This window comes from Cydia strobilella, chromosome 4 (genome assembly GCF_947568885.1).
Source record: "Cydia strobilella chromosome 4, ilCydStro3.1, whole genome shotgun sequence".
Taxonomy (NCBI): Eukaryota; Metazoa; Arthropoda; class Insecta; order Lepidoptera; family Tortricidae; genus Cydia; species Cydia strobilella.
In genome coordinates this window covers 16,845,694-16,870,526 of record NC_086044.1, presented here as the reverse complement: position 1 = coordinate 16,870,526, position 24,833 = coordinate 16,845,694, and the positions used below count along the sequence as shown (strand labels likewise).

Below are 24,833 nucleotides of genomic sequence, written 5' to 3'. Positions count from 1 at the left end.
ACTTGAGAAAGTAGAGAGTACACGCGTAAGCTCTATATTTTTCACCTCAGCAGCTCGAACAAGCCTACTTTCGTCACTCCCTGGAGTGAGGAAAGTGCGACTTTCCTCACTCCAGGGAGTGAAACAATGTAGCTTTTTAATTTAGTGAAGGCCATGAACTTCATACTACGGTACGGTACGGTCCGGTCCGGTCCGGTCCGGTCCAGTCCGGTCCGGTCCGGTCCAGTCGGTCCGGTCCGGTCCGGTCTGGTCCCGTCCCGTATCGTATCGTAACTTATCGTATCGTATCGTACATATTATAATACTTTTTTTTTCTGTTTATTCTGTGTAATTCGAAATACATTTTAACCTTTAATATGTTCTCACTACTGAGGTGAAAAATTATGTGTGCAACACGAGAGCAAAGTTATTTTACATCTCGTGTTTTTGAGTCCCTCGCTACGCTCAATATTCTACCTTAGAATCACTCACTTCGCTCGTGATTCAATTATAGAATCTTTCGCTTTCTTGGGACTCAAAATAAACACTCGCAAGAAAAACCAACTTTCCTCTCTTGTTGTACAAATAACTATATTATGACGATTTATGAAGTATAAAGTTTCAGTTTTTTCAACTTTTTGGTTGCTAATTAGTACCTACCTATTATTAACCGTCTTGTAGTTTAAGGGTGGTATTCCACCTATTCAGTATCATCGTTCAATGTGTATTGCGTCTCACGTCTTGCTTAATGAGAGACTAACTGGAAAACTTCAAAATGTCGAGATGTATTTTAAATTCATTACATTCCCAACATAATGCGTTACATTCGTTTTATGAACTTGATATGATTTTAAATATATTCGACAATTAAATTTATTGTATAATTTACTAATATAATATTTTCTTTCTTTAGTATATATATTTGCATGCAATAATGTATTTTAATTGGTACTAGCGACCCACCCCGGCTTCGGTTCAACTAATTTACACAAAACCTTTACAAATTATATATATATATATAAACCTTCCTCTTGAATCACTCTATCAAATATTTAAAAAAAACCGCATCAAAATCCGTTGCGTAGTTTTAAAGATCTAAGCATACATAGGGATAGCAAACATACAGACAGCGGAAAGCGACTTTGTTTTATACTATGTAGTGATGATGTGTATAGCTAATTTAAAATTTGTATGCCTGTCGGCGAAACATAGCGTATCGCGGTAATCAAAGACTATATTAATAAAAAATCCTTGAAAACACAATTAAAGTCGACCTTGCATTTCCGGTTATTATTAACTAATCACAAGCTAGTGGTGAGAGGGGCCTGCCCAAGTGCCCATATCGACAGTGTCAAAGCCATTTGGCCGCGGCTCAGGACGACGCGCCAGCAGCAACAGGTCTCATTGCGCTGTTGTCGTGCTGCCATCATTGTTCTTTATCGAAAATAAATAGCCTCTCCACATCTAAGTGCGATCCTTGCAAAAGCGAACTACTATCAGAAAAGTGGGTTAGGTTAGCTTATCTTACGTTTTATTTTCGTGGAAAATCTGACATGAATTCTAATTTGGAATTTGGAAGGTTTACTATTCGCCTGGTTTATTGTTTATTCCGATTTGTCGAAGGCGCCTAGCCTGTTGTGGAAAATTAATTTTTAATTAGTCCCTTTGGCATCAGATGAAGATGTGATGATGGGATCCAGAAAAATCGAAGGAGCTATTTTAAATGTTGTAGGCATACCTATTGTGATTTTCTTATAGTAAAGTAATTAGAGCATTTCCTCTCGGAAAGCTACATTCGTTGAAGTGGATCAGCTGATCAATAAAATTGATGGCTATTTTGTGGTCGATACTTTTTGGAAAAGATTATTTACGTGTTGCGTACGTAGAAGAACATAAGATGTTAACAACTATATTCGCACAGTCCCGTTAAAGTTGGGGAAACAAAAACGATCACGTGTTTGAGGCGATACAGAAGGTTAACGTGTTAATGTTAGGCCGACGACGACGCGGCGATTAGTGGTTTGTTTGTTGCTACAACAAACAAGCGTGCACGTTACGGTTCTATTTAAGAGGACAGAGCCTTTCAGGCTGCCATCCACAAAATTCCAAGTATAACGTAGGTGACGTTCGTGATCGAAAGTATACCGTGTAATGTATATTTCATACCTCCTTCGTTTCATGTTTTTAGCATAGGTATTATATTTCAGATTATCAGCAAATCAAGTTTAAGTAATAAAAAGGAGTGACGGAGAATTGTCATGGCCACAAATGAATTTTGATCAGTCCGTTATTTGTATTTTTTTTTTGCAAAGTAAAATTACTGATCAAAATTTGAATTACTAAATTGCTCCAGTCTTGTTTTATCTCATTTACTTTTCACAACGTAGTACACTATCCTTTTATACCTTCACACCCCCTGTCTCTGCACTAATGAAGCGACAAAAAGCTAAAAAAGGATAGACAAAACCAGAAAATAATCGACTATATTAGAAAGACTGAAATTACATACATACATACATTATAACAAATGGTTACATGGAATAGGAAGCGTATCTACGCTGCAGATTGGACATAAATGCTAGGACAAACGGATAGCTCCGGTTTGATTGTTGTATACTGTTCGTTAGCTGTCGCCGCTGTCGGGTTACTCGGAACTGTAATCCCTAGATCTAGCAAGCGTACCTATACGAAACATGTACGATTATGTACGAATCAGATACCTAGTGGAGATACATAAATCGCTTTTTTTGGATTCCGTACCCAAAGGGTAAAAACGGGACCCTATTACTAAGACTCCGCTGTCCGTCTGTCCGTCTGTCTGTCACCAGGCTGTATCTCATGAACCGTGATAGCTAGGCAGTTGAAATTTTCACAGATGATGTATTTCTGTTGCCGCTATAACAACAAATACTAAAAAGTACGGAAGTTTAGTTAATTGCCATCACGGTCCACCCCCTAGTTGCCATCAAGGTTACGTCACCAACTTAACTCTAAGAAGCCAATTATTGACTCCAGAATGGTACAAAACAACAAATAAGTTAAGAAACTAAATCAAGGTTGTCTCCTGGGTATAATGGGTTAAATAATGCCTGCACGTGAGTTGTGAACTGGGGGTTAGACAAAGACATAGAAAGTCACTAGATATCATCTGATCTTTGGTGCAAATACCTTGAGCGCGTCCTCATGCGAAATGCCAGAGAACGGGGTGCCGTTGACTTGAAGGATGGAGTCGCCGGGGCGCAGCCCAGCGCGCTCCGCCACCGAGCCCTCCTCCACACGCGAAATGTACACTCCAACACCTGCAACCGCTTTGTTGTAATTGCAACAGAAAATCTGATTCAACTGAAAAGTCCAGGGGAGAAGAAAAATATTTGTTTAAATTTTTTTTCATAATTAAAGCATTTTTTTGCAGGTTGCAAGCAACATTTAACTTAATAAAGTTCAAAATATAATTTAATCTAAAATTTTGGACTGTCATGGTTTTCCCCTACACTTTTCAACTTAAATTTGGCTGCTTACTCTATCCAGTGTTTTTGTTTTTCTTTAGGCACTGTCAAGAATATTTAACATGGGTTGCATTGCAACTCTCATTCCAAATCGAACTGTCATTGGAAACAGGAGCCCGATTCATAATTAACATTTTGTTACGGTTTTGACATTATTTTTATGCCTTGAATGTCACTCACACTGATTAGTGCATGCGAAGTGAGGTGAAAGGCACGCACGTGAAATGCGCGCCAATCAATCAACGAAGACGATCGTCAAGGTCCTATCAAAACGTGTTCAAAACATAACAAATTGTTAAATCTGAATTGGGCTCAGGAGGTAAATCTTTTCAAGATACGAATTTCCTTCGAATGATCATTGTTTAAGGAAAGCAGCGTTGACATAAATATATGTAGGTATATTATAATAAGTATAGGTATAGCTAATATAAAAATTCTCATTTGCATGGTTCACTGGAGAAAATAAGGCAGTGTTATTATTAAAAATTATTACAAAGACCATGCAAAAATAATGTATTAAAGTAAACCCAGATATTCAAATGTTATTCTAGTGGATGTTTTGCTGCAATCATGTTCCTTTGCGAAAAAAATATCTATTAACTTTTAAAGGTGGCAATTTCTGAAAGCATTTCCTATACCTACACAATTACCGCATGTTGTAATTTTATGCAAATTTAATTTTTACCCAAGATTATAAACAGCGGCTGAACAAACCCGATACGGCTCAGTCCGAGGCGGATATTAGCGTTACCTGGCCTATTATTCCAATCATTTTCCGAACATTCACTTTAGGAAAACCAGCATAAACGTGACCTTTAAGGTTTACAACCGCTATACATACCTATACAGAGATTTGAACCTATACTGTTGGGTAGATGAATAGGAATAGCACCCCTGTGCAGCCGAATATTGCATGCCTAAAGCTGGCAAACTCTCCTACATTAAATAGTTATTTGCAATTAATATTTCGAAAAAGTCGCGTTTTATATTTTGATCATATATATAAGTATTGATTTATTGTAGCTGATTCAAGAGGTCAAGCTGGTATTCACAAATTATCGTATGAACCTTTTTACTTGGTAGATGAAGCACAATATGACCCCGATTAAACTATACTTCCCTATTTCAGAATTTAAACTGTCGTTTCGATTGTCCAATCTACTAACCAAACTGTGTATTTAATTTTTATATCTGATTTTGTATCTGGGATGAAGATTTAGAGTTTCGGTACATTTTTGACAATGTAAGAGTGAACTTATCTTTAATTAAGTATTAAAAACCTATAATACTGTTTAGAATGTGCAAAATATCAGAAACCAAAAGTAAACAATACAGCGCACGAGCACAAATTGTGTTTTGCGTTACAGTTGTGGGTCATTGAATAGCACGCTTTGCTTTGACCCTTCGAGAGCTATTCAATTTATACTCGAATCTCCCACATGGAGGGCAATCGATAGCAGCTCGTCTGCCCGATCTCGGCGGTGATTAAGTGTCATCGCTTGTTGTACACGTTGTGTAAATTTGTAAAAGCGCACCCTGATTTATATTCGAAACTTGGAGATATGCCCCGACGATCCGAATCTCGCTTCAAAAATAATTTGATACAAACCTCCTCCAAAATTAGTTACTCATAAAAATGGTCCCTACCCAATGTCAATTAGAATGTTTAATAAGCTGCCTAACCATGTTAAAAATGAGCTGAATGATAATACGTTTCTGAAAATTTTTAAGGCATTCCTCGTAGACAAAGCATTCTACTCTGTAAGTGATAACAGGACTCCTGCGATAATGTTTAATATTTACTCGTGTCGTCCTCTCTGCCACCCTTATATGTATACGGCAGGCCATAACATGTAAACATAACTATTTAACAGTGTTATTAAGTTAAGTAGTTGATTAGTTTGTAATTTTATTGCAGTGCCCTTACGGGGTTGTGTTGAAACATAATAATAATCATAAGATCTTTTTGTACACACAAAGCAATGATTAAATGAGTATGAGTATGAGACATTCGCTACTTCACTCTACGCACGAGGATTTCATTTGACAGAGCTTAGCATTTAACGCCCGAGGGGCAAATATAAAAAATATCAAAAAACCAACCAGCAGCGCCATCCTATGCGTATAGCGTTTAAGTAAAAAATACGGTAATATACGTAATAACCTGAAAAACCTGTTCTATTGTGAGAAATGCTATGGCAGTCCCTCGAGTCCGTGCCAGAGATAGTTTCAAGGAAATAGATATGATAACGTAATATCTATGAATAAACCATTTTGCTACTAAACGAGATTTCCGTTCGCAGAATGATAAACATCGCATTTATTTTACGTCTGCATATGTATAAAGTTTCAGTTATTAACTATACATAGGTAGATATGTGTGTAGGTATGCTACCTAATATATAAACTCGAAAATAAGTAAAGTGTGTACGAATGGCAACAAACATGGTTAATTGCTTTACCTACACTATTTCATTAAAGCTTATATGTAAAATATAAGCTACAATTTACTAAACTTAATAATAACAAAAAACTTCTCTAAAACATCTTAATGAATTAAAAACAAGACTCTGACCGCGCTAACTTTGCACAAACTTGGCAGTAAACTTACACACAACTTTAAGCTCCATACTTAACGAAGCACTTGGCATGAAAACTTAGCGTGGTCCGACTCTAATATTTCTACTTATGCCGGCTACATGTAAGTTATATGCTTGAATTAGACCTGACGTATAAAAGCGGTGTCGTGTGGTCGTAGTCAAAGTATCTACTTTTCTATATGGAACTGCTGCTGAATACGAAATGTTTTACTCTACTGTGCTACAAGGTGTGTTATATTTATTAGATACTTACACATGGTGCCATAATCTATTAGATTTCAAATTAGGTGAATCTAAAAGCGGTGTCTTGTGATCATGATCAAAGGTATAAGTCTGGCATTGTGGATGTCTCACCTGCCTCCTTCCCACCTTTGACGCAAATGCCGAAGCCGTGGGAGTCGGCGGGGTCCCGGCTCATGGTGACGGTGCGCGTGACCGGCTCCGGCGGGTGCGCCGGCGCGCCGCCCGACGAGTACGGCCGCTCGCGCTCCCGCTCGCCGCCCCGATATATCGCCTTTACACAAATACACGCTATTACATCTTTGTAACCACTTGCACTGCACTGCATAGAGCAGCCCGATTCAGATTAAACAACTTGTTATGGTTTTTAACTAGTTTTGATACGATGTTAATGATGGTTTTGCCGATTGGCGCGCATTTCACGTACGACTTTCACTTGATTTCGCATGCTCCAATCAGGGTGAGCTATCTTCAAGATCAAAATAAGCTTAAAACCGTATTAAGTTGTTAAATCTGAATCAGACTAGGAATAAAAATAAATAATAAAATTGGAAATACGTTATGTGTCAATAGTAGAGTCTATGCGGAAAGAGAAGAGTCCTGGAATATAAGGGAACGTGGAACATTCTATGGCTCTTCGCTTTCCTCATAAACTATTGCTCTAAGAACACTGTGATTGTAGATGAAGTTTTTTCAACAGTCATATTTTATGGTTTAATTCAGTCCAAAGTTAAATTGACCTTAGCCTCCGTATATGGCAATGGCAATAGGATATACTTATCAGAGGTACCTATCTCCGATAGTATAGGTAGTAAGTAGAATCGCAGAATTTAGGTATCTTTGTAACTAACATACTCGAGCTATACTTACACGTCAACAGCTACCAATTTGTTCAAGACAATGGCGATGGAATATTAATCCAGTTTACTAATCAATACTTAAATATTCAACGTCATCTAATGTAGAAACTAGCTCATGTAGAATGTAGAACCAGCTCGCATATCTTATAGGTAGATAAGGATTCGATTATACTACATGTGCTTATTTCAGGAATAAGTTATTGGTGTAGTTCTAAGTTAGTCGAAAGCCTTTTAAAAGCCACATGTATACATAAAAAAAAAATATAATAATAAAACCGAATTTCATTCAATGGAAAACAGCTTGTTAAAATGGTTTACTGATGTTTCGGCGAAAATTACTTGACAAACTTTCAGTTCCCAAACTATTTATCCCATATTTTTAGTTGGGCGAAATTTCATTTCGCAAATTTACATAATCCAACCTAACCTAACCCAACCTAGTACGTCATTTTCATTTCGCAAGTATGGGGTTGGGAAATGAAATGGTTGCGAAGTAAGGTTATGCCAACGATTGGTTTGTTAAATGAAAAAAAAAATTTTTCGCCAAAAAGGAAGTACACCTGTTAAAACAAACCCCATGTACAAATGTTTAAAAATAGGCCTCGTTTCAAAGTTGTATTGTATTATAGTGAGAAACAACTTCTGCTCTGTTTCAAACTAGGGAGATCCGCAACATTGCAATACTTTCCATGTAGTATGTACTGCATAAAAGTTTATCCCTCATAAACTTTTTTGCCACTGTTTAAATAATAGAAAACATAACTCATGCACGCATTATGCAACTACGTACTTTTCAACCAAATTAGAATCCATTTTACGGACTAAAGGAAATTTTATTTGAAATTGTACAGTGGAATGTTTCCCAGAGTGGCAGCAAGCAATGTAGAGAGGCTGGATATTGCCGGCGCTGGCGTTCATAAGCAATAAAGCTCCAGTATCTATTGCAAACAATGCTTCTCGGGCGCGTTTAGCATCTCAAAGACGCTGTACAAACTCCAGTGCCGCTCCGTCTCGCCCCACACTTGAAGCGCCTCGTATTATGCTACTATACCTCTTTATGAGCAATATCGGTAGGTGCTGTGGCAACTACGAATTATTTATCAATTTACACGCTATCTAAGAGGTATCCTGTTGCATAGTTAACAAGGCTTTGTGTGAGAGTACTAAGATCTATTTCCAGGCAACTTTATAGTTTATACTAATGAAGCATGTTTGTAGTTAGTTAACTTCATTAGTACGACCCTTTATAATATAATCTATTTCGGGATAAGGTATAATAATATACCTACATAATAACTGGCCTGTCGAGAGCGTAAGCACTAATGTGTTGCAGGAAGTTTTTTGTCATGGTATTTTTGTATTGCATATTGTTACTTGGCAGGAATTTCTTCTGGCAGAATTATTTTTCGCATATGTATATAGCATACAATCACTTCGCAGAGTTTTATAATCCCGAACCATATTTTGGCATACTGTCACTACTGATCATAATACCTATAGTCTTTAAACGAACATTAATTTCGCAGATAAATGTATTGCATAATGTGACATAAAGTTATCAAGATGAATTAAAGTTATTAATGAAATGATAGCTTGATTGCTTTGAATTTTTTGTGATATGAAGTGCCTATTCGCCCTGGCATACTTAACAACAGAAGAAATAGCAACCTATTTCGATGAATGGCGTCATAATATTTCCCCTACAGCTGAAATAATTGCTAAGCGCCACTTGCACCATTCCACTAACTCGGGGTTAACCGGTTAAACCTGGAGTTGCAATGGTTACCAGTACAATTTGACACTAGGTTAAAGCTCCAATTAACCCCGGGTTAGTGGGATGGTGCAAGTGGCGCTAAGGCCCTCTTGCACCAATCCACTAACCCGGGGTTAACTGGCTAAACCTGGAGTTGCAATGGTTACCATTACAATTTGACACTTGGTTAACGGTTTAACCGCTTAACCCCGGGTTAGTGGAATGGTGAAGGTGAGCCTAAGCGGTTAAGTGAAAATTACGTATGGGGAACAGGTTCCTCACCGCCAAAGTATGGACCGGAGCAATGGAGTACGAAAGAATTAGTAAAACAAAATATGTATACCGAGGGCCTAAAATAATGCTGAAGCTTGGCACCACAGAATAAATAGGATTGCAGATACAAGTAACATTTTATTTTGATAATTACAAATAAAATTGAATTCCTTTATTTTATTGCAGGTGCAAATCACGTTGCTTTGTATAAGCTGTCAATCCAGATGATTAAAGAATTTGTGTATTCACTCATGGTAAGTATTCAAACTTTAAAAATCTTAGTTATTTTTGACTAGACATCACTCGCAGTGCATTAATAATAAATTAGTAAGTGAAATAGTGCTTCTTAAATTCAGATTTTTTTGCCGGCAATGTACAATGAAGGCTTATTTCATACCCCAATATACAAACAATATGATCCCATAATTAAAAGATCCTAACAATCCCAAAGCTTCACTTGTACTACTCGTAGCATTATTTTATAATAAAAAAGAGTTATATCAGGCAAGCTCGTGAAAAACAACGTTTTTATTAAATTAGCCTTACAACTGACTTGAACTATGGTTACCTACTTAACTATCGTAAAATCCGGTCGTGGCACTCCGCCAGAACCCGAATTCCATGCGCAACCCTCGGATAAGATAGCGTGCGGCGAGTGGGTATTTGTATCTTACTCAATATGCAAATGCATCTAATATATTTACTCTTGAGTTTGATATAAACATTTCATTGATGCGATAACGTCGCGAGTGAAATGAAAAAGACACTGATGTGATTTGGAAAATATTTATTTTCAATTAGTCCGTTTAGCCTAAATAATCTATGAACGGTCTACCATTTAACTGACGCGGTTGTTAAAAAAATTGTGGTCAACTACGGACTAGTTGAAGGCTTAGATGCATAAAGCTGATATATTATGTTAAATGCTTAGGTATAAATTTGTTTAGTTTTAGTCCCTCTTGATATACAACAAGCTTTCGAGCGCGTCTGGCACAAAGGGTTCCAAATTCAAGCTGGAAAACTTACTACCAAACTCATTTTATATGATTTTAAGATCTTATATATGTACTCGAAAGAAAGTTTCAGGTTAAATTTAGTGATGAATACTCTGAACTCTATGACATCAAGGCCTCAGTTCCCCAGGGCTCTATCCTTGGCCCAGTGTTGTACTCAATATACACTGCAGATTTTCCATGTACAGAAGACGTAGTTACAGCAACATATGCTGACGACACAGCGTGCCTTGCCGCTGACAAAGATCCCGTTGTAGCATCACAAAAACTGCAAATACAGCCGCAAAAAATCGACTAGTGGATCGAAAAATGGAGAATCAAGGCTGGTACATCAAAGTCACTCCAAATAACATTTACCTTACGAAAAGGAGACTGCCTGTAACTTTACGAGGAGAGACACTACCCAGTGAATGCTGTGTTAAATACCTATATAGGTCTCCACCTAGATTAGGAGGCTCACATGGGCCAATCAGATCAAAGCAAAGAAAAATGAAGCCAACGTACAATTTAAGCGCTTACTATGGCTAATAGGAAGACAGTCCCCTCTGACACTAAGCAACAAACTCTTGGTATACAAATGCATCATAAAACCTATCTGGAAGTATGGTATACAACTCTGGGGATCAGCCAGTAAATAAAAAGTCTGATACTATTGTTTCGCTTTAGATACTTTTTTATACAGTGCCTTGTGGGCCATGTGGCCTACGTTACGTTACGTATCAAACTTCTGTTAGAGCACAAAAAATACTATACACACATCGCACACACGCACACACACCAAACCATAGGTATGAAGGTCAGGAGACAGAGTGCCAGACTGTTTAATTTTCCTTGGCGTATACCTAGAGTTCCTACTTTAAATGCTTAATAAAACGCTATGCGCAAGCCTTAATATATTAAATTACCTCATAATGCTCGAACGAATCCAATTTGGAGGTACTTGGTAGACTGTGTGATGGAACGGCACAGCGGCATAAAACATCACGCACTTACTTAAATGTTTCAACACTCCATCTTGGTAAGCTTAGGTATAATAGGCAAACTTCATATAAATGTAAAAACTAAGCTACTGTTTATTGTATTTTGTTTTAAAATTTCAAGGAATCAATATAGTGATTGAGCCTTAACGCATGAGAAATAACCCACGTGAAAGATTACACGGCGTTACTTTTCCTAGAATTCGTTACAGATTTTCACACGCCCGGCGAGCACGGATTGACACTGAAATACTTGATAATAATGGTACGCTAACTTTAACACAAGCATAAAACTAATGCGAGTTTATAAAAAGCTCGAAATCAGCTTAAATTATTAAAAAACGTTGTCCATTTTTTAAATACAGGCAGTTAAAGAGTTTGTAAGTGGAAAAGCGGCGTGTATGTGCCGTCGCCGACCGTCGACTGACTATATGATGATGACGTTACTGTCCATTACCAGCCACGGTCAGTGGCATATGATGGACATGCCTTAATGTGCGGGAATTTTAATAATACAAAGCGTAGGATAATGAATGGCTCTGCTGAGAGGCAGAACGCGTTTTGGAAATTTTTTTGTTCATAATTATTTACCGTTGAAATAGACTACTAAAGATTTAGCGTTCATTAAATCATTTTAAGGCATAAGCTTCACAAACATTTTTGCAACACACTGTTACACTATAACGATAAGAATGCGCTTACATTTTGCATATTGTAAAATATAACAGAAACGTCACAAATCAAGTGCGCTTTAAGGGTCCCCGGCAACCTTAAAAGTGCTTGTTGCTAGGCCTATTTGAATAAAGAATATTTTGACTCTTGACTCGGTTCTCCATACAAACGTAGTTCCACTCTCATTTTAAAACGATTAGCTAGATTGCTCTGAAACTTTGTACTTACAATAGGATAAGGTATGTCTATGTCTGTAATCAGTTTATGTAGCTTCAGATACCATAGTTAAAAAAATACAGCGAATTTAAGTTTTTCATACACATCTTGTTTTTGCTCTATTTCGTTTGTTTTATAAACTGGAGCCATATAAACTAATATCGTGTCTTTGCATGTGCAAAGTTTCATTACAATCCAACACGTAGTTTTAAAATGAGAGCGGAACTACGTTTGTATGGGAAGGTGCATTTCGGCCGAGCTTGCCGGGGACTTAAGTTTCTGCCAACCGCTCGTCGGCCCACGTCAGATTAATTTGACGTGCCGCACCGCTCTATGAAAAAGTGTTTTATTGTGTATGGTCATGTCCACCGTTTCATTCCTCCCTAAACGGCTGGCACTGTGGTAATGAATAAAGTAACAGTATCGACTGGCGCGGCCTTACTCTAGAATTATTTACACCTGCGACACCCCTCACCCCTGCTGCCCAGGCTATTTTAGGATCCATTGTTTAATAACTTTAATACATTAACCGACACAGGCAAACTAGCCTTGACGTTGATTATATAATAATCCTCATGCATTCCGTGAGTGCATCGAGTGTATTCGCAACCTTGTCATTTCTATCGATTGAAGTTTTAGATACCACGTGGGAAAGTGTTACCTTCTATTAGTCTATAGGTAGTTTGTCAAAGGACTAACTTATTTCAAACATAGAGAGAATCATACTATCTTTGTCTTACACCAGTACTAGCACCCAAAAGAAAAGGATGAGTATAGTTTTTTTTTATTCTTATTTACTGACAATTTTGTTTGACCAACTATAGCAACAACGTATTTTTTGGTAGGCAATGTAACAAACATTACACCGCACTGTAACATATCTAACTAGAGTTCCTATTAAAGAGTTTAAATATTATTTATTTATTTATTATTTTAATTTATTTAGAACACACTGTTACATCTGTTATACACAATGTACAAAAATTAAGAAGCGATACAAACACACCTGGAGGTTCATAAAAACAATATTAATAAAATAAAAAAGTAGGTAAGAACAACGTAGTAGTTTAAGAATACATAACATAGCATACGATCAAGGAACAATGAAAACGGGCCACGCTGTGTAGTAATTGCCACACAAACAGACCCATCCCCAAAGCCTGAGTGTACATTAAAACATAATATATATGTCGAAATGTATTGCTACTGTTAATAATTACTAAAAGAGTTTACGTCTTACTAGCATGTTTAGACTAGACAAGGAATTATTAAAAGATATTTAATTATTAATTCATTAATTCGATCAATATCGAACAAATATTTATTATAGAAACTGAAACTGAAATTGGGGACTCGTCTGAAAAAGGTATATTAAGTATAGCCCCCATAGACGCTATAGGTACTCGTATAGTAAGACCTCGGGTATTCTGTCCACAAAGAGAGGACAGGACAAGCAATGTTCGACGATTTTGCTCCCGAGTGTGGCAGCAACATGATTATCATTAGGAAGTCAGTTCATTCTAATTAAACTATTTGTTATGCATTTCAGCGCACCAAAAAGTCCGAGCGAGATGCCTAAAGACAGGACTCTTGATTGCTCGCGCACGCCAATGTGATGTGAATAATCCAGAATCGACCTCTTATCTACGGTTCGCTCAAATGGTGTTTTGATAGTGCAGCAGGGTCTTGCCGCGCTTCGCAGCGCGCTGCTTAAGCACATTGTACTACCTGTAGCATAGTGTTATCTACGTTTGCTCACATGGTGCGTTGTGCTGCTAGGGCTGGAGGCGGGCGAGTGCCTACGGGCGGGTGGGTGCGACGGCGGAAGGGCCTTGCCGAGCGCCGCGGCGCCGCCCTGCCCGAAGAGGCGCAGCACCTGCTCTGGCGAGATCGGTCGCTTCTTTCCGTTTGCTGCACTCAGGTGAGAAGTGCTGTTGCGAAGACTTGTTGCACCTGCTGTAGACAACCACTAACGTTAAAAACTGCTTATTTTTGCCATAAAAAAGAGAAGTAGCGTCGTATCACAAGGTAGTTGAGGACCCCCAGGTAAAACGGTTAAATTAATAACAGAAACAACAGCTACATCGACACAGGTATGTTTCTTAACGTATTGTGATTGTTAACTGTCAATGTAACTTTATCTGTCGTGAACCTTATTGGAAGCGGATTAATAAAGCACATTGATTAAAAACAAATCACTGCATCATTTTGAAACAATAATAATTAACTCACGTAGATATTTTCTAATTAACGTATTCAACACGTGTTTATTTTTCATTACCATCATTCATATTAGACCACTTGAGAAAAATATGCCAAAACCGTGCAATGAACATTGGTAACAACAAGTTACTAGTGTCTCCTGCATACTTAACGATAACACGCATTCGCATAGCAGGCAAATTTAACAGTTTTACTTAGCGTCCAATGATAATATTCCCGGTGCGCACTTGAAACTTATTCAAAGCGGCCGCGTAATGACCGCCCGCCGCTCAATAACGTCCGTTGCGCGGTCCATTCAGTCGAAACTACAGTGCTACCAACTATGCAATATGCAGCGGTCTAAGACTTCCTCCAAGATCTTGTTTTGAATACAATTTGAATACAGACGACCAGCTGGCCAAGTAGGTAGTGACCCTGCCTGTGAAGCCGATGGTCCTGTATTTATTTATATATATAAGTATGTATATCGTCGCCTAGCACCCATAGTACAAGCTTTGCTTAGTTTGGGGCTAGGTTGATCTGTGTTGTTTCTGTACAAAACAGCCGATTTGGGGGGGGGGGGAATGGGCACGTCAAAATGTATACGTAACATAAAAATAGCCATGTCAGATAAACGTCAGCCCATACAATGTGTTTGACCATTGACCGCCTATTTTCGACAGAGGGTTATATCCTCTAAGGTGTAAGATGTCCCCTAATCAGGCCTCCTTCACTCGCTCAAGGCCACGCGCTATATGCCTACCGCTCGTCGATGATACAACCGACAGAGGGCCGCCGAACGCCCGCCTGAGCGCTCGTACCGCACGTTTCCCGCGCCTACGCTTCGAAATGCCGAAACCACGTAATTATTGTGCAGTAGATGGGTGTAAAAGTCAAAAAACAAAGAAAAATTTGTCGTATTTACCGAGTAGTATTTTAAATCTATCTTTATAAATTTTGTCACCATTTATTTCTTTGAACATAAGTAGGTAAATCGTAAATGAAGGAGTTTTTTTGAGTCAGGTAAGTATTATAAGTGTTGTTTTTAAATATTTGATTGACTAATAAAAAATATGGTTGATTTGCAACATTCGTTTTATTACAATAATAACATAAGTAACAGTACAACCCTAGCGCATTCTTACGATGACGCGTTGGCACGTGACTCGCACGGCGAGCAAGGCAGTCTCGACTCTTTGTGCGCGTACTTATGGTACATTTCTTCTCGTCCTGAGCAGCAGGTATTATTATTAAGATTCTGTAGGCTATTATAGCGTAGGTATTTTCGCTTTTGTATGGGAATGATGTATCTGTTACGTAGTAACTATTTATTAATCTTTGCCCTAATATTTATAAAAAAAACATTATCAAAAGAAACAGTGAAGTTGGGTTTATTACATCTATTCTACTCGTAGTAATAAGACGCACCCGAAAAGGGGACAAAACTGTTATAGTGGTGATAAGTTTTACGACTATGAAAGTATTCGTAGAAGTTACTGCAGTAGTTTCCAACTTCGATGATTTTCGTTGTAGAGCAGGAAAACAATGCTACGCGTTAAGCGGTAGCACCCGTAGCATTGTAAGAGAAGGCAGTGAAAATGTTAACTACGGATTTTTCCTGAATAGGCGGTAAGGATTTATTGTGATACTAGTATTAGAAGCTGATTAACGAGGATCGGCGGGGTTGTAATTTGTATTCTGCTCCCTCGCATTTGGGGCAAGTCAGGAAAAGGCCTACTATTTGTTTATTTACCATAATATTTTTTTGTACACGTTACTAGATGACATGCTCAATTGTGCCGAAGTATCGGGGACTCATTAAAACAAATATACATAGTAAATATCCCGTTTTAAATAGTAGTTTATTGGAAAAAGATTTATGATGTTAGTTTAGTTACCTGCACTATTGCCTATAGTGGAAGAACCAAGATAAGGTTGCCGGGTGAGTTTCCCCGAGTAGTGTTGCGAGTAGGACGCGTGGTGGCCGTGCGAGGAGGCCGGCCGCTCCACGATGGTGTAGGAGGTGCCGGGCGGCGAGTAATATACGCCGCCACGCGCGCGCCCCCGCGCGTCCTCGGCCTCGTAGCTCGTGTGCCGGTTGTCCTGCAACCACTGACACATCACCACACACGTCGTTATACCTATTAGCAAAGATAGATATAACTCTGTAATAGATGGATACAGTCTAAGGTAAAAACGTGCCTCGAAAATCAAGAAAATTTGATTCTCGTTCAGAGGGCGCTACTAGCTTTGGCCTACTGTCGTATAGATGGCGTTGACGGTTTCGTTTGTTATTTAACAATTTTAACGCATATCAGTGAAAGAACATGGGTCAAAATCATAAAAATAATTAATGCAAATAAAAAAAATCATTTATCCATATTTAAATACATTTTATCGTATTTTTATAAATCTTCATTTTTAGTTTTAAAGTGTGTCGACAGATGGCAGTGAATTTACTGGGGTTACAAAATTTACTATGACAGTACCGCTCTAGTATAAGTTACTCTATGCTATTAGAAAGCTCACGCAGTTTCATGCGATTATAAAAGTGAAAGTGTGCAAGCAGACCATACCTATTTAGAAACTTACATTAGCTGCTTGCTTACTTAGTGCTGTCTCGGACACCGGAGCGGCGTGCGGATCTGCATTCAGTGTTTAGAATGCCTTGGTTAGCAATTTCATACAAAAGTAGCTCAATCATGGTTAGTTTATGGAAAAATACTCAAAACGCATTTTCCTTGTTTGAAACCTACATATGCAGGTAATGTAATCATGTCATCATAAAAACGTTATAAGAATAAGAATAAGAATGATTTATTGCAGTACTGTGTACATATTTTGTAGACGGTAATCATGATACAATTTGTTTCAACAGTTACCCATTTCGGGTATGCAATACTTAAGTAACTTATGAACTAAACTTAAAATAACATGCAAAGAATTACATTCCAATTAATATTTAAAATATTCTTTCTAACTATAAAATGCTTTTTCTAGTAGCCAGTTTTTCAACCTTACCCTGAATCTGTTACCTTCGAGTGCCTTGATATCAGCTGGATATTTAATCCTTCTGAGCTGACACATTTAGATATGATGTATAGGTAAGTCCTACACAAGAGTAAAAACCGGCGAAGAGCATGTCGGGCCATGCTCAGTGTAGGGTTCCGTAGTTACCCGTTCGTCAAAATTGGCTGCCTAGATCGGGGGCTATTAGTGGGTATAGGTATACTGTACATAACAACAAGAAAGGGAGTGCCTCTGTAGCACTTTTACAAAGAAGGGAAGGCTTTAAGCAAGATTTCAAAAACGGCTTAATCGATCACATTCGCTACAGCTACTTTTTTTTCATTTTTTTTTGGGCCCATGGTTCAAAAGTGTGAGGAAAGGCCACATTTTTTTTTCTTTCCGAGTCATTAATGATTATTTCCGAAAATATTGTCTATCAAAAAACGATTCTTGAAGACCCCTATTCGTTTTGAAATACCTATCCAACGACAACGCAGATGGACAAACAGACAGCAGACGGACATGGCGAAATTGTTAGGGTTCCGGAGTCAACTAGGGTTTAGTTGACTCCGGAACCCTAATAAACCCGTCGTCTTAAATTTGTAACACTGCACATCCTTAGGTATAAAAAGTAAAAGGTTTCTTTACGACACCAATTTTCGTAGTGCAATATCGCTTTATATGCTAGACTTCAGATTTGCTATACCTACCTAAAGATCTTACAGAAAATTATTATGTCACTACGTATTTAGAAATATAACAACATACTCGTACTTGTAATATAAGACACATAACATAATATTATACACATAGGATATAAATTTGTAAGGACCGATACTTACATAAATAGAAAAATATAATCAAAACAATCAATTAATTAATAAATATATCTTTATTAGGGTTTAGGTAAATGTAGGGTAAGGTAGCAATAATTGACCCGATCTTTAATAACATTACCAGCTGTTATTTTCGTAATTTGTTCTTAATTTCAAGGATTTCCTCGTGGTTTGTAATCTTGTATTTATTGCCTTATAATTGAATCACTTATTAATTATTATAATAGCTAATTAGTCATACAAAAATATTTTTTTAAATCAAATGGCACCATTTTTAGGAATCAAATACGAGCTCCGATGCAAATTAGTTCGTCTAGTTCCACACAACAATTTTGTTTATTCTAATAAATTTTACACATGAAGATAAAATGACCCAGTAATGGGAACCGTAATAGTAATGTTTAATCTAGTTTATTTTGATCGTATAATAAAATTGCATGAGACTTATTGTTAAAAAATGTACTTTTCAAAAACGTTCTCCAAATCATATTGTTCTCTCCTATAGCACTGCTGCATGCATGGACTCGAAACAAAATTGTCAGTACATTGGTAGAGCCGTGTTGCTTTCCCTAGTAATAGCCCTTTTCACGTCTGTTATATTCCTACCCGTCAAATAAAAAATCGTATTTTTTTTTCTTTTAGTACAAACGGTATTTCTTGTATTTGGATTTAGTTATTGGAGAATATTACCATATACAATTAAACTACATTAGCATTAGCATTAAATGTTAGTGATTTTTAAACTTAAATATTATTTTTGTACAAACGCGAGAACCTCAAAAAATGGTCTGACTAGACGAAAACATATGCATCGGGGCTCGTAGCAACATTTTTAGGAGCAGCAAAAATCTCTTATCATACCTATTTTACTTGTTTGACTCACGAAAACCTTCCCTAAAACACCCAATTGCTCGCACTGGTTTCTGGTGTCGTGCTAGATGCTGCAACACAGCGGAACGAGCCTCGTAGTCATAGCTGTTGCTGTGGCTGTATCTCTCCGTTCAGCATAGCATGAGTTATCGGTATAGTAGCATGAGTTTTGTACCTGCTGCAAGGATACCTGTTTGTGGTACTGCGGCGTGACGGAGCTCGCCGTTCAGCCATAATCGGGGCCTGCCCCTACGGTCATCAGCGTGTCTAGCATGAGTGTTGTACCTGCTGCGAGCGCGAGTGGCGCGCCAGGTGGTGCTGCGGCGGGTGCTGCGGTGTGGCGGAGCGCGCCGTCCAGCCGTAGCCGGGCCCCTGCCCGTACGGCGGCCAGCGCGCGCCGAACTCCGCCAGCTCCGAGCCCTCGCCTCCCTCCCCCGACCGCATGCCGGGGGTCACCGCTCACACTGCAACAACACAGTATACAATTTAATACATTTATTCTGCTAAAACTTCTTAAACACTACCTACTAACCTACCAAAATTTCTCAAACATTTTAGAAAACAAAATCCATAGGGCGTTTAAGTAGCCTTTAATTTTCCATTTGTTTGAATTATGAGCTGACTAATAAAATACAACCTGTGTCTTTAGCGCCGTTAACGTTGTACCTATATACTTTTTTATAAGCTGAAAAACATACAACTGCTTTTAGGTTTATGCTCTTTTTATAGCCGTCGGTAGTATAAGTAATTGCAAAACCAAACATACATTTTATTATTGGGATTTGGTACACATGCCAAATGATTAGGTTTAACGAAAAATAATGATGAGTGCTTTGAAAATTACTGAATGTCCACTTAATTATTTAAAATCCTTAACGTACCTAAATTTAAGCTTGCTTTTCTAACAGTCACGTTACTAAGCAAAATTTTACAAAATGTATTTATTTTATTATATATAATTATTTGCTTCAACAAAACACTAGTCTAAATTACGTACTTTATTTGGGATAAAGTGCACTTCCCAATAAGGAACTGAGTAGGGCTAAAATATTACCAATACTAATTACTGATTTTTGCAAAAATAAGCAAGCATTAGGTATAAAAAAACAAAGCCAACAGTAAATCATAAGGCCACTATTGCTAAAGTGTGATTAAAGAAGGTGCAGAAATGGTTATGGCTCAGATTTCGCCAAGGCACGGCTTCAAAATCATGTCTGTGGCACCTGGGAGCGTCCGTATGTGGTATTATTTATGAGAGCATTGAACTGCTGAAGCCTAGTGAAACGCCCAATGCCGATGTAAACGCGCCTCGAGGTCAAATCAAATGAAAGCAATCGGCTGACTCACGTCATTGTCTAAATTCTAAAGCCCAACGCAGCCAAGTTATATTAGCCAAATTGTCGTTGCTATAAAATAATTTAGAGACATTTCATCGGATTTACTGCCTAGCTAGCTGCTACGCTCATAGCGCTATGCCGAACTCCGTAGCCTGGAAGAACAGCACCCCGCAACGCATTTTATACAAATTTATCGATAACGTACCGGGGTTGTAAGAAAAACAAAATATACACTGTGGCTAAAAAATAAGTGCATTCCCGTTGCCAGGGAGGTTTTGGGATTATACTGAGCAACTTTAACTATGGGACCAACCCCGAAATCGCCAAAAAATAGGCTGTTTCATACATTTTGGCTGGTCCATTTTCTATGGAAGGGTAAATTTTTTTTCGCGATTTCATGGTTGGCCCATAGTAAAAGTTGCTCAGTATACAAATATAAGTTAATTTTGAACTTTCCTTAGGGCAGCGTTCACTATAAACTTTCTATTTGGATGACAACGGTCACATTTATCGCTGTGGGTTATTTTAAACGTATGGCCAGTTATAAAGGTGATAGGATACTACAGTAAAATTAATTATCCTAAATAAATCACTAGATTCAAGCGTCTCTCCGTCACGGTTGCAAATCTGAGAAAGGATGATAATATATCTAAGGTTGCGATAGGTTACGGAAGTGCAGAACGCGATCGTAGATCTTAACGGCGCGTGTAGCCAACGTGCCAATCGTAAACGCTCCGTAGCGTATCGTAGTCATCTCACTATATCACTCTTCCCCACTAGTGCGACTGTGCGACAGTGACAGTTGCGTTTCGTTCGCTACGGAGCGTTAACGATTGCACGTTGGCTACCCACAGGAATTGTTTACTTAGTCAATAGAAAAGAAAAATAAAATTTTAAAACCTTTTTGTAAAAGTCAATGCGTGGGTACACCTTGAGTGATAATCATAAGTAAGTAAATCAAATTAAGGGCCAAAAGGAAACTTTCAATTCGATCACAACCCGAATATTTATGAAGTTCTAGTTTATTAGGGAAGTTCGTTTGAGAATTATGTAAGTTACTTCGCCACGACTCCATCCAAGCGAAGACACATTTCGGCGCCAAGTTGCAATGAAAGTTAGGTACTCGTTGCCTGAGAAAATGCACTGATAAGTAGTTCAGGTACTGTTTATTAAAAGGACGTAGGAACTTTTATCAACTGATTTAATTAAAAAAATGACGTTATTGATCGATTATCAAATTATCTAGATAAGTAAATAAGAAATAAGAGGTAATGTGTAAAAATCGTGAAAGTGTAAATCAGTGAAGTGTTATAAACGCATAAAAAGTAGGCAGTAGGCACGTGGGTATGCTAAATATGCTAATGTATAGCACAATAAGCACAGATATACCCCAAAAGAAAACCATAACCAAATTCTTACATTAACAAACATTCATTGGACGCTTTCAATACAAACGCTACATTGACTTCGATTTGAATGCCTTCATATTATTACTCTGATGGCTCGCGTATCATTCATAGGTAATGGCTGGTAATGTGTCAACTGATTAATGGTGAAATGAGCTGAGGGAAGTAATGAGTATTTAAACACGTAACAAGCTTCCGACCATTAGGGCGAGTCCGGGCGTCGACAAACTACGCCCCGCCACGTCCGGACCTTTTCCGTCGCCACGCCAATTTCTACAGTTATACCATCTTTGATATTAGATAAAAACAGTACCTTTTAAACCACTTTATGATGGCCTTCACGTATACGGGTCTCATAGTCTCGCTTCAGTCTCAGGGCCGCTTTTACACACAAGAGACTACTCTTCTCAAATACTATAGAGTTAAAAACACAAAATCTACAGGACGCCAGTTTTCTGGGTCAATTGAACAACTTGAACGTAAACGCTGTAAGGTGGTACCTACTTAAAGCCACTTCGTTTGTTTTTTGCTAACCGATATAATTATAGCTTTCGTTATTGGCCTGGAATATTTTTACTTGCAGGTCTATTTCTATTGAATAGAATTTAGTGAGGTTTATGAAGAGTACCTAGACGCCGAAGTTGTAGAGAAAGCACGCAAATAGGTAGTAAATGCCTTCAAAAAGTTTGAAAATTGATTACATATATGTTTTATGATATATTCACCGTATAAGCTATAAGTATAGGTAATCATTGTACGGATTGTACCGCAACACCACACACGAATACTATAGGTGTTTTCCGTTTTGTAGTAAAAATCTAGCGTAATAGTAATTAAAGCAAATATTTTTATTACATGGAGTAAGGGGTTAATTCATAAACCTTTCTACCTAAAGGTGTCCTTCAGCAATCAGCGAGAACGTTTTACTTATCTTGAAAACAATTCTCACCGGCATTGTGAACAGTCAGCAATCAACGATTAATATATTCATGTATTTTATTCACACGGGATCTAATTCCAGACATTTGTGCGAGAAAATAGACAATCCCTGGTCGCTTTTTCGCTTCCAGTACCTACATCTTGATATTCGTGGAGAGCTAGAGGCCAGGATCGTAAAATAAAGGCACAGAGCATTGTTGCCATAAATATTAGATGGGTCGAGTCGTGTCGTGTCGTGTCGTGTCGTCCAATAAGGCAGCTGTTGGCGGTGCAGCGATCACGTCGCCGTGATGAGCACGTTACACAATGTCTGCACTGCGCCCACTTCACGACGTATCAACTGACGGGTTAATGCTTGTGCAGATTACACTAATACCTAAAATAAAACTATGAAAACGGATTATATCGCGTATATTGAATTTATAATACATCCCGACGTTTCGAACTCTTTACAGCGTTCGTGGTCAACGGGTGACCACGAACGCTGTAAAGAGTTCGAAACGTCGGGATGTATTATAAATTCAATATACGCGATATAATCCGTTTTCATAGTTTTATTTCATGAGTAACTATCGCGGTAACCGAAGACAATACTAATACCTAAAGTTAAAAAGTATTGTATAGAATCTTTAATTTGAAAATACATTACATGTATGACGGTTAATTGCGACATAGATAAATAAAGTGAGTTTCTGTACCTAGAGTTTTCTGATACAGCTATCCCTGTTCATTCTTTTAATATTATAGCTGGTGCTCTTTGGTCTTGTCTAATCTCATGTCTAATACAAACAGGCTAACGTAGGTCAATCTAAGGACAGCAGTTATGCGTTAGAGAAAGCGAGCGATTAGAGAATTGGCCTACGTTGTCGCAATATGTGTGTAACTACATAGGCATTACATTTTTCAGAAACTAGCAACGTAAGTATCTACGTAACAAGTAGTTTTAATTAGGAAGTCTTAGAAGTTTAGAAGTCTGACCTTTACATAATTTACTCATGCTACATACATACATCCTACTTATGTACCTGCCCGGGTTAGGTATATATATTATACCAATAAAATCTGCATTCAATTAAATTAGCTTTGGAAATAAAACCCTTATTCCAACATTGGGAAAATGAAAATCTACGATATCTCTCAGCGGAGTTGAAAGGTTTTTGTATTAAATTACGATGTACCTTGGCATCGTAATTTGTTATATTGGGACATTCGCATATTCGGCAGTCCATTAGGTTTCAGACGCCTCCCCTGTGGAAGATGCCAGGCTTTAAAATGTAACATCACGAATTTACGATGTTGACCTTATGTAACAATTTAGGCAAGATATTTAATGTACCTAGTGTTTGTAGGGTTCCGCACCAAAAAGCTATATAATAATTATTAACATTTATTTTTATACAGTAAAAATATAATAATTTTACTTTCGTGTTATAAGGCTCCCCGGAAAGCTCGGTTCTCCATACAAACGTAGTTACGTCTCATTTTAAAACGAGTAGCTAGTTTGCTCTGTAACTTTGTACTTATAATAGGATAAGGTATATTCTATGTCTGTAATTAGTTTATGTAGCTTCAGATACCATAGCTAAAAAAATACAGCGAATTTAAGTTTTTCATATAAAATTTGCTTTAGCTCTATTTCGTTTGTTTTATAAACTGGAGCTATATAAACTAGACCTAGATATACCTCATGTCATTGTATGTGTAAAGTTTCATTAAAATCCAAACGTAGTTTAAAAATGAGAACGGAACTCCGTTTGTATAGGAAGGTGAAATTCGGCCGAGATTGCCGGGGACTTAATAGTTGCATGAAATAATTGAAGGCATGTTTACAAAAACAACATAACTACACTAGACATGAATTTACAGGAAACGAAAAAAACTAAATGTCTTCTTATATATTAGTTATTGGACAAAAACATTGTATAGGTGATTCTAGTAAGTGGCCAATAGTTCCGAAATATACGTTTACACATTTCAAAGACCAGTATTTTTGGAAAAAAATTGAAAAATAAGTTCGTCACTTGTGCTGTTTTTGTAAAATTTTGTTAGTTATGTTCGAAAATAAAACAAGTTTCTATAGAAATTATGTTTTGTATTCTATCAGAGAGTTATCTTACTTAACTAGTATAGGTATATTTTTGGGGA

At 37.7% G+C, this 24,833-nt stretch overlaps 1 protein-coding gene across 9 annotated transcripts in view; it reads right to left on the bottom strand.

The window, feature by feature from the left end:
* LOC134740712 (whirlin) overlaps positions 1-24,833 on the bottom strand; it is a 118,196-nt gene that overhangs the window by 72,206 nt on the left and 21,157 nt on the right. For 7 of the 9 annotated variants that reach the window (XM_063673290.1, XM_063673281.1, XM_063673282.1 and 4 more), the window contains exons 2-6: positions 19,292-19,470; positions 16,190-16,403; positions 13,849-14,045; positions 6,440-6,599; positions 3,148-3,278 (exon numbers count right to left, since the gene is read on the bottom strand). In XM_063673290.1, coding sequence (XP_063529360.1) covers positions 3,148-3,278; positions 6,440-6,599; positions 13,849-14,045; positions 16,190-16,403; positions 19,292-19,450 — 861 coding nt within the window. In that variant the 5' untranslated portion in view covers positions 19,451-19,470. The remainder of the gene's footprint in view (positions 1-3,147; positions 3,279-6,439; positions 6,600-13,848; positions 14,046-16,189; positions 16,404-19,291; positions 19,471-24,833) is intronic. The other 2 variants (XM_063673284.1, XM_063673283.1) reach the window with 2 other exon arrangements.